The sequence below is a fragment of the Phocoena phocoena genome, chromosome 6 (assembly GCF_963924675.1).
Source record: "Phocoena phocoena chromosome 6, mPhoPho1.1, whole genome shotgun sequence".
Taxonomy (NCBI): Eukaryota; Metazoa; Chordata; class Mammalia; order Artiodactyla; family Phocoenidae; genus Phocoena; species Phocoena phocoena.
The window spans coordinates 51998814-52012441 of record NC_089224.1 but is presented as its reverse complement, the minus strand read 5'-3'; the positions used below and the strand labels follow the sequence as shown (position 1 = coordinate 52012441).

Below are 13628 nucleotides of genomic sequence, written 5' to 3'. Positions count from 1 at the left end.
AAACTAAAGACAGAAATCTGGTTAATAAGTAACTGAAAGAAAACATTATGGTTCCTGGATTACCAGGAAAAGGCCCTGTTTTCAAGAGCACAGGCAACAAAAGCAAAAATAAACAAATGGGACTACATCAAACTAAAAGGCTCTGCACAACAAAGGAAACAATCAACAGTGAAAAGGCAACCTATAGAATGCGAGAAGACAGCTGCAAACCATAGGTCTGATAAACGGTTAATCTCCAAAATACATAAGGAACTCCTACAACAATAGCAAAACAAAACAAAGACGATTAATAACCTGGTTTAAAATGGGCTAAGGACTTGAATAGCCTCTTCAAAGAAGATATACAAATGGCCAACAGGCATATGGGAAAAGGCTCAACATCACAAATAATCAGGAAATGCAAATTAAAGTTAAAATAAGATGTCATTTCATACCTGTCAGGATGGCATTATCAAAAAAAAAAAGACAGTAAGTGCTGTGGAGAATGTGGAGAAACTGGAACCCTTGCACACTGTTGGTAAATGCAAAATGGTGCAGCCACTATGAAACATAACATGGGTGTTCCTCAAAAAATTAAAAATAGAATTACCATATGATCCAGAAATCCCACCTCCAGGTATGTATCGAAAAGAATTGAAATCAGGATCTCAAAGAGATATGTGCACTCCCACGTTCACTGCAGCGCTATTCATAATAGCGAAGATGTGGAAACAACCTGAATGTCCATCCACAGATGAATGGACAAAGAAAATATGGTATATTCATACAACAAAATACTGTTTAGCCTTTTTTTAAAGGAAATTTTGCTATATGCAACAACATGAATGAATCTTGAGGACATGATGCTAAGTGAAATAAACCAGTCACAGAAAAACAAACATATGATTCCACCTATATGAGGTACCTAAAATAGTATCATAGAATCAGAGTAGAACAGTGGTTGCTAGGGGTTGGCGCAAAGAGGAAATGGGGAATTGCTAATCAACAGGCAAAAAGTTTCCGTTTGATCAAGATGAATAAGCTCTAGAGATCTGTTGTACAACATTGTAACTAGAATCACTTAAAAATTTCTTAAGAAGGCAGATCTCATGTTAAGCGTTCTTGCCACAATCAAATTTTTAAAAAAATTAAAGCAAGGATAAATTTTTCAGTAGAGCATGGTCAGGTGAACCAAATAAATGTTCAAGAATATGGAAGCAGGAATAGAATGGAAAGGAAACACTGGACTCAGGTCATAAAAAGTGAATTTAATGAGAATCATTTCAAGTGGGGACAGAAGTCCAATTGCAGGAGAAATTAAGTAGAAATTTTAGTCTTTTATATCATGTCATGAAAAAGAAGAGCAAGATGGGTCACTTGGTTGAAGGGGGTTGTCTGAATGAGGGACAAAATATGCATTTTTTAAAATTTTATTTTGCGGTACGCGGGCTTCTCACTGTTGTGGCCTCTCCCGTTGCACAGCGCAGGCTCAGCGGCCATGGCTCACAGGCCTAGCCACTCCGCGGCATGTGGGATCTTCCCGGACCGGGGCACGAACCCGTGTCCCCTGCATCGGCAGGTGGACTCTCAACCACTGCACCACCAGGGAAGCCCAATATGCATTATTTTTAAAGTAAGAAGTTGTCAGGAAGAAGTTAATAGAATAAGGGAGATATACTGAGAGGACCAGGAAAAGTAAGGGACAGAGAACATTTTCAGTGGAGAGAGACAAGTTGGTAGTTTCAGAAAGAAGGAGCACTATGGAAAGGAAAGTAGGAAAAATATTTATACAATGTGAATACAAGAGACTAAGATATAAAGTGTTGCCAGGGGAAAAGCAATCTCAAAAGATACATTTGTACTCTTTCTCTTGTCATTATTAAAAACTATGTAACAAAATTTCATTCCACGTTTCCTGGCAGGCCAAAAGGCTTACTTTAGGAAAAAAAGGACTACCTTAAAACTAAAATTCTATTCCACCGTGAGACTTGAAAATATCTGTTTCTTTTGTCTCTTTTATATAACCTCTAACATCCTATTCTTATGCATCTTACGATCTGTAACTCTGTTTATGTCATCTAAAGTCTTTAGGGGAGTGCAGTGTAAAAATTCAACACATTTCTATTGGGATTCACAACGAATGATACTTCCTGCAGAAAGTCTTCTTGATCAGTGCAGCTGGAAGAGAAAGTAGGATGAAAGAGCCCTCCCTTTTACCTTTTACCAAGCACCTGCTACTTGCCAGGTATGCTCTCCCATCTAATGTTTACAACTGGCACGGGTATAATTGACTGTGCTGAGTTCCAGAGAAGGGGGCTGATTTGGTCATGGCCCTCATGATCATTGTAAAACTTAGAACCTTGATTCAGGGGAAATTTTTAATGCCAACGTTCATATTCGTTGCACTTCACCACACTCCTTACACAATGGCTGGAAACAGTATTTCACAACTTTGAACTGCCATGACACTTGAGTTGTAGCACTAAGTAATATTAGGTTTTCACAATATGTATAGAATATTGTATGTACTTATGGGCTGAAACCTTGGGGAGAGCAAGGTTTATGCGTAATTCACTTTTCAATCTTCCACAGCATTTAGTCTAATGCCATGCACAAAATAGATGCCCATTAAATATCTGTGGCTGAAAAATCTACCTAGAGACGGCTCTTTCAGGGCTGTTTATTGTTCTTGGTGTGGAATGGTGGAGGACAAATGGCTGTCTCTACTCATATAGAGCTGAATCAATCCACACCCTGTCTCCTGGAATGTAGCATTTAATTCTGAGCTCAGCAACCAGTTGGCACTCAATTAGTAGTATTCATGGCCTCACAGGGTGGATAATTGGGGCGATATAGATAAATCCGCTTCTTTCATGTCCTTATGAAATATTCCTAAATTGTCTTTCTTTTCCCCCCAAAACTAATATTACAAGTGATCAGACTGGACCCATTGTAGAGGCTGGGCATGGTGCCAACTGCGATGTAGATCAACTTTTGAGGAGTGAGTTATACATGAGCAGCCATAATGCAACCTGCAAAAATAAGTAGCTGAGGACTATTGCCTCCTGGACCTTTTAAGATTAATCTGCTAACAAGACTCATTACCTATCCTCTCCTCCTTTACTCTGAGTTCCATCCTAAATTTGAACATTTAAGAACTTTACTAATGTGATGTCTTCAAAAAAGTTAGAGGATAAAGAAGAAAAATGTCTCTGAAACAAAATCTATTAGGAAAAAAATCCTTTGATTTTTGTACTGACTCCCATAGACTTCATTCTCAAATTACTTAAAAGCTTTACCTATTGTGTTGGCCCAGAAGTTTGTTTGGCTTTTTCCATAACATCTTATGAAAAACCCAAATGAACTTTTGGGCCAACCCAATATGATGTCAGGTCGTACCACAGTTAACCCATCCTTTTACTGTCTTTCTATTTCTACTTTTATGAATAGAAAGCCTGTTTATAGTCTATTGCATATTGTAAAGAGCCGAAGTTTAGAATCAAGTATCATGAAATAGTGCATTACCCCCATAAAAAAAGTTGATTCTGGTGGATATGATAAATAAGGATATGAGAATGAGTGGGCATGAACTTATTAACTGAGGAGTGAATGGACTGTTATAAAAGAAAAAGTCAGAGTGAATTTTCCCCTTTCTTTGACCTTGAACACGATATTCTAAGATAAAACATGCTCTATGAGGTCATGCAGGGCCTATACAAATATATCTGCCTTCATACGCAAATAGCAGAGAAAAATGTTGTATTATTTCTGTAACTATTAGAGAGTACTGTTTGTCCCAAATGCTAAATTTTGACAAAAACAAAGTGAAAAGTCAAACAAACGTAGGCCCTAGTGATCCCTGCAGATGATGACTACAACTGCAGACGCTAGTCTTCTTGATAATTATTTGGTTGGTTTTCATTAGTTTCATGACAACCATTTGGTAGCTTCAATCTCAGTATCTATAAAGTAGAGTAGGGGAGAAATCAACCTCAAAATTTGTTTGATTTAAAAATTTTCTTAAATCCAAGACCAGCATATTATTATAGTTAATAGATACCATTACAGGTCAAAGGAGAAATAAAAAAATACCTTGAGACAAATGAAAATGGAAATGGAACGCACCAAATTTTATGGCATTCAGCAAAAGCAGTTCTAAGAGGAAAGTTATTGTGACAAAAGTCTATCTCAAAAAATAAGAAAAATCTAAAATAAACAACCTAAATATACACTCAAGGAACTAGAAAAAACAACAACCAAAGCCCAAAGTTAGTAGAAGGAAGAAAAAACAAAGATTAGAGCAGAAATAAATGAAATAGAGACTAAAATGATAATAGAAAAGATCAATAAAATTAAGAGCTGGTTCTCTGAAAAGATAAACAAAATTGATAAACTTTTATCTAGACTTACCAAGAAAAAAAGATAGATGCCTTAAATAAATAAAATCAGAAATGGAAGAGGAGACATTACACCTGGTACCACACAAAGTATCATAAGAGATTACAATGAACAATTATACGCTAGCAAATTGAACAACCTAGAAGAAATGGACAAATTCCTAGAAACATACAACCTACCAAGAGTGAATTGTGATGAAACAGAAATTCTGAACAGACCAATTACTAGTAAGGATATTTAATCAGTAATCCAAAACCTCCCAAAGAAACAAAAGTCCAGGAACAGACCGCTTCACCAGTGAAATTTTTTTGGACATGTATTTCCTTGTTTAGAAATTTCTAACAGAGCTTCCCTGGTGATGCAGTGGTTAAGAATCTGCCTGCCAATGCAGGAGACACAGGTTCAAACCCTGGTACAGGAGGATCCCACATGCCACGGAGCAACGAAGTCCATGTGCCACAACTACTGAGCCTGCGCACTACAGCCCGCGAGCCACAACTACTGAAGTCCACACGCCTAAAGCCCATGCTCCACAATAAGAGAAGCCACCGCAATGAGAAGCCCACGCACAGCAACGAAGACCCAATGCAGCCAAAAATTAATTAATTATTTTTTTAAAAAAGATGTTAAAAAAAAAAAGAAATTTCTAACAGAGCTATCATTAAGTACCTTTGTCAGGAGATGCCTACAAGAATCTAGATTGGAAAACGGGGACAGGCAAGACTGTCAGCTCTTCTTGGAAATCCACACAACATTGGGACAATCAGCCCAGCCTTTAGGTACAAGGTGATGGATCACCCAAGGTACAGCCCAGCATCCGCCATGTGCAGATCTAGACGAACAGCAGGAAACTTCACAGGTGTAGATTTAAAGTGCAGCCCCAAATGACAAATGACTTTCTTTGGTAGTGCCCAAACAAGACACCAGAACAGAATCTGTAGAAAATCAAATCTATCATGATCAGCATTCCTACCTGAATGCAGTTAACCTACCAAACATTCAAAGAAGAATCAATACAATCCTTCTCAAACTCTTCTAAAAAAATCAAAAGTATGTCCAAAGTCACGTTATGAGGTTAGTATTACCTTGGTACCAAAATCAGATAAGGATGTCACAGGAACAGCAATAACAACAAAAATTATAGGCCAATATCCCTCATGTACATAGATGCAAAAATCCTCAACAAAGTATCAGCAAAGCAAATTCAACAATACGTTAAGAGGATCATACACCATGATCAAGTAGGATTTATTCCAGTGGTGCAAGGATGGTTCAATAACCACAAATGATATACTACATTAAGGAATGAAGCATAAAAATTATTTGATCATCTCAATAGATGCGAAAAAAATTTTTTGACAAAATTCAACATCCATTCATGATGAAAACTCTCAACAAAGTGGGTACAGAGAAAATGTACCTCAACATAATAAAGACCATATATGCAATCCAACAGCTAACATCACACTCAATGGAAAAGCTGAAACCTTTTCCTCCAAGATCATGAACTAGACTAGGATTCCCACTCTCTCCAGTTTTACTCAACATAGTACTAGAAGTCCTAGCCAGAGCAATTAGGAAAAGAAGAAGAAGAAGAAAAAAAAGAAATAAAAGGCATCCAAACTGTAAAGGAAGAAGCAAAACTGGCACTATTTGCGGATAACATGATATTTTATATGGAAAACCCTAAAACTCCATCAGAAAACTGTTAGAACTAATAAATAAGTTACAGGACATAAAATCAATACTCAAAACTCTGTTGCATTTCCATACATTAATAATGACCTAAAAGATAAAGAAATTAAGAAATAAGAAAACAATCACATTTACAATTACATCAAAAAGAATAAAATATCTAGGAATAAATTTAACTAAGGAGTTGAAAGAACTGTATATTGAAAACTACAAGACGTTAATGAAAGAAATTGAAGAAGACACAAATTAATGGCAAGATATTCTGTGCTTATGGATTATGATAAATAATATTGTTAAAATGTCCATACCACCCAAAGCAATATACAGATTCTATGCAATCCCTATCAAAACTGCAATGGTGGGCTTCCCTGGTGGCACAGTGGTTGAGAGTCCACCTGCTGATGTAGGGGACGCAGGTTTGTGCCCCAGTCTGGGAAGATCCCATATGCCATGGAGCGGCTAGGCCCGTGAGCCATGGCTGCTAAGCCTGCACGTCCAGAGCCAGTGCTCCGCAACAGAAGAGGCCACAACAGTGAGAGGCCTGCGTAACGCAAAAAAAAAAAAAAACTCCAATGGCATTTTTCACAGAAATAGAAGTTATAAAATTTATATGGAACAAAAAGAGATCCCTAATAGCCAAAGCAGTCTTGAGAAAGAAGAACAAAGCAGGAGGCATCGCTCCCTGGTTTCAAACTATATTACAAAGCTATAGTAATTAAAAGAGTGTGGTATTAACATAACATAGACATACAGATCAATGCAACAGAATAGAGAACCCAGAAATAAACCTACACATATATGGTCAATTAATTTTTAACAAAGGAGCCAAGAATATACAATGGGAAAAGGACAGTCTCTTCAATAAATGGTGTTGGAAAAATTGGACAGCAGCCAGATGCAAAAAAATGAAACTGGACCACTATCTTATTGTACTCAAAAATTAACTCCAAATGGATTAAAGACTTGAATGTAAAACCTGAAACCATAAACCTTCTAGGAGAAACACAGTAAGCTCCTTGACATAGACCTTGGTAATGATTTTTTAAAATCTGACACCAAAAGCAACAACAACAAAAGAAACATAAACAAGTGGGACTACATCAAACTAAAAAGCTCTGCATAACAAAGGAAACTATCAACAGAATGAAAAGGCAACTTACTGAATGGGAGAAAATATTCGTAAATCATGTATCAGATAAGGAGGTAATATCGAAAATACATAAAGAACTCATACAACTCAACAGCAAAAAATCAAACAATCTGATTTTAAAAATGGGCAGATCTGAATAGATGTTTTCCAAAGAAGACATACAGATGGCCAATGCAGGTACATAAAAATATGCTCTACATCTTTACTCACCACGGAAATGCAAGTTGAAACCACAATGAGCTATCACCTCACACTTGTTAGAATGGCTATTATCAAAAAGACTAGAAATAACAAGTGTTGGAGAGGTTACAGAGAAAAGGAAACCCTTGTGCTCTGTTGGTGGGAATGTAAATTGGTCCAGCCACTATGGAAAAGAGAATGGAAGTTACTCAAAAAATTAAAAATAGAACTAGCATATGATCCACAGATTCCATGTCTGAGTATTTATCCAAAGAAAATGAAAACACAAATTCCAAAAGATATATGCACCCCCATGTTCTTTACAGCATTATTTACAACAGCCAAGAAATGGAAACAACCTAAGTGTCCACTGATGGGTAAATGGATAAAGAAATTGTGGTATGTAGGTGGTACATACATACAATGGAATATTATTCAGCCATAAAAAAGAACAAAATCTTGGGCTTCCCTAGTGGCGCAGTGGTTGAGAGTCTTCCTGACGATGCAGGGGACGCAGATTTGTGCCCCGGTCCGGAAAGATCCCACATGCCGCAGAGCAGCTGGGCCTGTGAGCCATGGCCGTTGAGCCTGCGCATCTGGAGCCTGTGCTCCGCAACGGGAGAGGCCACAGCAGTGAGAGGCCCGTGTACAGCAGAAAATAAATAAATAAATAAATAAAAAGAACAAAATCTTGCCATTTGTGACAACATGGATGGACCTTGAGGGCATTATGCTAAAGTGAAATAAGTTAGAGAAAGGCAAATACTGTATGATCTCTCTTATATATGGAATATATATAAATATAAATTAAAATAGTATCTTAAATGTAAGATGAGCATATTGCTATAGTTGATACACCTTATTTAACTTATTCAATTATTTATGTAATTCCATTTTTGTTCCAGGTAGGATATAAGGTGGCTTATTTGACTTGTACCCAATATATGATCTTAATGGTCCCCAGAGGTTTTGCCCCACTATACACAAAAGCTGCCCCACAAAACAGCACAAGCATCCTACAGATTTTGCAAAAAAGAAAAGTAGGATAAGTCCATGTCATTCTAGGTCAGAAAGCTCTGGTTAAGGACACTTGGGATGCTTCAGAACTTTTCATCACAGAATTTGCAAAGTATCCTAAGATTCAATGTTTCTTTGTTATATTTCCAGCCAAGAGAGAGCTCCCCACAAACCTACAGTCTTCCTGAACTCCAAGAAGAGGCATCCACTTCTAGCTGGCTTAGAGGCAAAATCAAACTTCTAGATTGCCTTGTTTTCCTTGGATATCAACCACTCCAGCATTAGGTAACTGATTAAGATTGGGAAGTCTAAAAGTTCATAGCCCAAGGGATGTAGAGACACAAAATAATATAGCAAGTCAAAGTTCATTTCAAAAGATTATAATCCAATCACACACATCTTCTAAAAGCGAAAGTAGAGGTTTTAATCATTGTAAACAAAATTAGGTCTGTGTCTAGGTTCTTAAATTAATGGTTTGTTCTCCTTTGGTCCACAACAGTTGTTTGCTATAGTTGAAAGAGGACTCTTGCAGCTCTACTGCTTAGAAGGGATTCATTTACTGTTCAGAAAGAAGTATCTAGATATAAACATATAACTTTTGACCCCAACATAAATAAGAGAAATGTGCATCATACAAAAAATGAAGTAGCCTAGTGGTTCTTGACCAAAATAACAATGTCATGTCCTTGGACAAAGTCAGACTTTTTGGACACCTTAGCCCAGAAAAGAGTATGGTGCCCATCCCCACTATGTAACAAAGAATAAATACAAAAAATTAAATCACGAAATAGTATAAGGAAATACTGCAAAGACTATTTAAGTGCTTTTAAAATAGTAAAATAAACCTACTTAAGCGCTTTTAAAAATAAGTAGCAAATATTCTTCCTCCCCAAAAATGTGTCGCTTTTGTTCAAATGCATGTGATTAGCTTGCTAACTAAGTACAAATCCCAATCAGGAAACACAAATTAAAAACTAAAGGCCTATCTGTAGACTCCATACTACAGTCTGAAGAACCTTAAGGTCACCCTTCAGAAGTTCTTCTGAATCAGATAGTCATGTCTGATGCTGGAGAAAACCCAAGCCAGAGGGATGCCCGGTTTGTGGGAGACCCATGCATCTGTACTTATAGAATGACTGGATGTGATCCCACCTTCATGTCAACAGTGGTAAACTGATTTCAAAGGGCCTTTACCTCCAAAAGGGCTTGAATTTTTGCCATCTCTTCCCAAGCTGTTATGAAATAAACACAGAAGTAGATGGTGGCAATGTCCAGGGGTTGCACATCTCCCAGTGGAAAACTACCAGTGACAAGAAAGAGCTGGAACTCAAGGCAATCTTTTTCAAAAGTTTACTTTCTCTTTGTTATAACAATACAAACAGCAAAGTGATTCGACTGTTTCATTGCTCATGGTAGTAGATTGAATTTGCCTGTAAATGTATCATGCCTTCTTGATACGGTAATTCAGAGATTTCACATTTCAGCCAAAGCCAGAAAACAGAGATGAAAAGAGGCTCCAAGAGATAAATTATGCTCTAAAAATACCAAACATGCTTATACTTATGAAAAGAGCTTTTAATAATAAGTATAATTTATCCCAACTGACTGCAAAACAAAAACCTTAATAAGTTATGATTTTTCGCATTTCCAGTTAGATACTATTCAATATTTCTAGTGGTTTGATTTATGTCAAGTTATTAGAGAACAAACTCTTACTTCCATCAAACAGAATTCCTTCATAATCTCTAAGGTTAAGTCCATAATATAATGATACACAAAGCATATTAAAACGATGGAATGCTTCTGAATCATCAAAGAAAATTCTAATTTTATTCCACTTAATTTTGATATTTTATGTTTCATTATATTCTATCTCTGAAAAACTGGTAACCAATGTACAATTTACAAGTACATAATATTCAACTAATCATAATATACATTTACCTACAACGTTCCAGTTTTCAGACATAGTTCACAAAAGGTTTGATTTCCAAGGAAAATTTAAGAGGGAAAATAATAGAGATGCTTTATCTTGATTGTTTCTGCTACCCATATTATATGTAAACAGATAAATTAATAGGTGCTACACTGAATGTAGTAAAGAAAATTTAACCAAGCTTCTCAACAAATATTGAAAAATCATATTCTGTCATTATATAACTATTCAGAGATTATTCATTCAGCTCAAGTAGAGAACATTTTAAGTGAGTATGATTCTTTCTGTACATGTTCAGAAATGCATTTCAAACAATAACAGCTTTATTAATTTCAAACCAAGCTGTCATTCAAATGCAAAGAGCATATCCTTTGTTTAGTCTGACTTAACAATGCTTATCAACTCTTTTCCTAATAAAGGTCCCCCTCCCTGCCAGTTCTTTGTAAAATGAGTGAAGAAGCTTTTAAAAAATGTTTGGATACAATTCACTTTTGGTTATCATGCTACACAGAGAAAACATTAATAACTAAAAAGTTGAAGACATTATAAGCTAATAAATTTTCTCAACTTCAGAAAATTTCTGACAAATTTTATTATATTCTAAATAGCTCGCTTTCTTGGCCCCATCCACACAAAAAATAAAATAATCAATTTAACTGGAAGTTACATTTAAAATTTTTCAGTTTTTTCAATGTTTTGCTACCAATTTTTAGTCATATTAAATGACTTTGATGAAAGTAAAGAAAAATCAACTTAGTATACATTTTATATCTATACTTAATTAGAATATTTTATCTTTGAAGGATATACTACTTTTGTCATGCAAGCTGATTTTGTACAATACAGAATAAGTTAGTATGCAGTTGGAAAATTTTTTTCGAAGATAAAAATAGAGAACAAAATATAGGCAAGACTCAGAAAGAAAAAAATATATTCTGTTTTGACTTTGCATTTTTACTTACATATTTACTTGTTATATCTTTCTAACATCATTTTAAAGCAAGAATGCTCTGACATATTTTCTTGTAGTTTTGAGGGTTCTTCAGCCTCACATTAGCAAAGTATTATGACAGGAAGACCAAGCAATTAAGGACCTAAAACTAAGTCTACCTGTGGAAACTTTTATGATTACCTTTTATAAATTTGGGGGTCTATTTTCAATGAAAAGCCAAATGAGATCATTTTGGAGGTGGAGGTTATATGTGGTTAGTTTGAATTTTTTTACCTGTTTGTTTTGTTTTTTGTTAGGTTATTCTTAGAGCATTCTTTTCCTAAAGTCACAGATATAATTAAAATTTTTATGAGATTAAAATATTAGAAATTCTTCTTTGCACTAGTTTTTATCTCATGAGAAGAGATACTACTCCTAAATCAACGTCAAAATTCTGTATCTTCAGCTTTAGGAAAAACAAAACCATGAAGACAGTATGGTTTCTTATAAAAGCCATTTTCAGATCTGGAACAACTTGTGAAAATAAAGAGAGTATTCGACATACATTACACTAAAGGAAAAGTCTTACTTTCATTATTTCCTGATTCTGGGAATCCCATTAAAAACATTATGGAATAAAAACTCATTTGCAAAAATCCCGCATGAAGACATAACCACTACCACCACAACCTACTTTTTAAAGTAATGAGATTTGATAAACTATAATAAGAGTATGAAAAATTATACTTTTTCTTGTGCATTTTAGAAGAAAGATTAGAAGGTTTTTTGGCTTTTCAAACAACAGTGACTTTTAGCACCTGAAAGATATACAGCTATAAAATACATGCATATTCATTTTCAAAGAAACACCAACAAAAAGTAAAACATTAGTGATTAGGTACATACTGATGACGCCAATGTGGAAGTATGTGCCACTGTGAAGGGCCTAAAAAGAATCACATCTTGTCCTGATCATACCTGCCTGCCAGAACAAAATAGGCAGCTGACCAATTACGGGGTGTTTATCTATACAGTGGTACCTTTGTTCTCCAACAATGTCAGATTGCAAACGTCCTGGAACACATATTTACCTGGAGGATTCTTGGCAGGATCATTGTGGCTTGGACTTCCTGATTGTCCAGAATCTGTAAAGAAATCACAGAAAATGTTTTCTTTTTAATTTGTTTTGAAAGAATTTCACAATCCTCAGAAGGACTTTAGAAAATTTTTTTTAACGTAGAACAATGAAGTCGAGTGTTTGAATAAAGTATACTTTCCTAAGCCTTTCAGGAGCAATGTTTTATTTATTAAACTAGAAGAACATCTATATATATATTTTTTTTTTTTTTTTTTTTTTTCGAGAGGAAAAAGGTAGCGATCTCTAATATTTGTGGGGTAGGGCAAGGCTTTTTTAAAACAAAAGGTCTGGCGACGAAGCCACTAAAGGTGGTTTGAAGGTTGGGCCTGTCAGAAGCAGTAGGAAATAAAGCAGATACATTCCCTAAAAATGCAATCTGAGTGTAATTAAACATGCTTTTTTAAAAAAAAACCTGAAAATGTTTTTATTCAATGAGTAAAAATACATAGAAACTAGAGTCCGTTTTTCCAGGATTTCAATTGCATACACACATATCCACTCCAATAATCCCCCAAACCTACTGGATCCAGGCCCAGGTTTGACTGCATCCCATGATAGCAATCGATTTGCAAACACCAAGAAAAGCATAAATTACTAGGTAGAAACCATCACGGCTTTGTGGAGAGCAAATTGTTGGATCAATTTAATTTCCATCTGTGATAGATGGACAGACTCGGCAGATAAGGAGGAAGAGATCAATGCAGAATATCTGAATTTCCTATCCCACATTGTTCTTCATCGATGCTACAGAAAGGAACATGGAAGCTACAGTACTGTTAAACATGCCTTTCCTAACTAACCTGACACTGTTGTGTTTTGCTCACTCCCCTTTCCTCCATGTCCCCTCTGCATTCATCTGTGTCATTTGTGCCCTATTATTATACACTTACTTGCAAAGTTGCTTTGTAATCTTCTTTTATTGGTTCTAGTATTTAAGTTTTGTCTCCCCAACTAAACTGCATGATTCTGTCTACTTCTTTTGTGTTTTCCTCAGTGTGCTGTTCACGGCTGTGAATGCACTGGGCTGGATGGTTCAGATTCAGCAGCTTTCTCTGCTTGCCTAGAAAAGGCAATTTTGAACTTGATAGTGAATTTCAACAAAATTTCATAGGCGGCCACAGACAAGTCTCTTTCCTGAAACCTGGCCATTATACCCAAGACAGGATCCAGTCTTATTTAAGCAGAAAAATCTTATGCTGGTTTT

General features: G+C 35.8%; 1 protein-coding gene across 9 annotated transcripts in view; it reads right to left on the bottom strand.

The window, feature by feature from the left end:
• NFIB (nuclear factor I B) overlaps positions 1–13628 on the bottom strand; it is a 433275-nt gene that overhangs the window by 83122 nt on the left and 336525 nt on the right. For all 9 annotated transcript variants that reach the window (XM_065878874.1, XM_065878875.1, XM_065878878.1 and 6 more), the window contains exon 3: positions 12378–12431. In XM_065878874.1, the coding sequence (XP_065734946.1) occupies positions 12378–12431 (54 nt within the window). The remainder of the gene's footprint in view (positions 1–12377; positions 12432–13628) is intronic.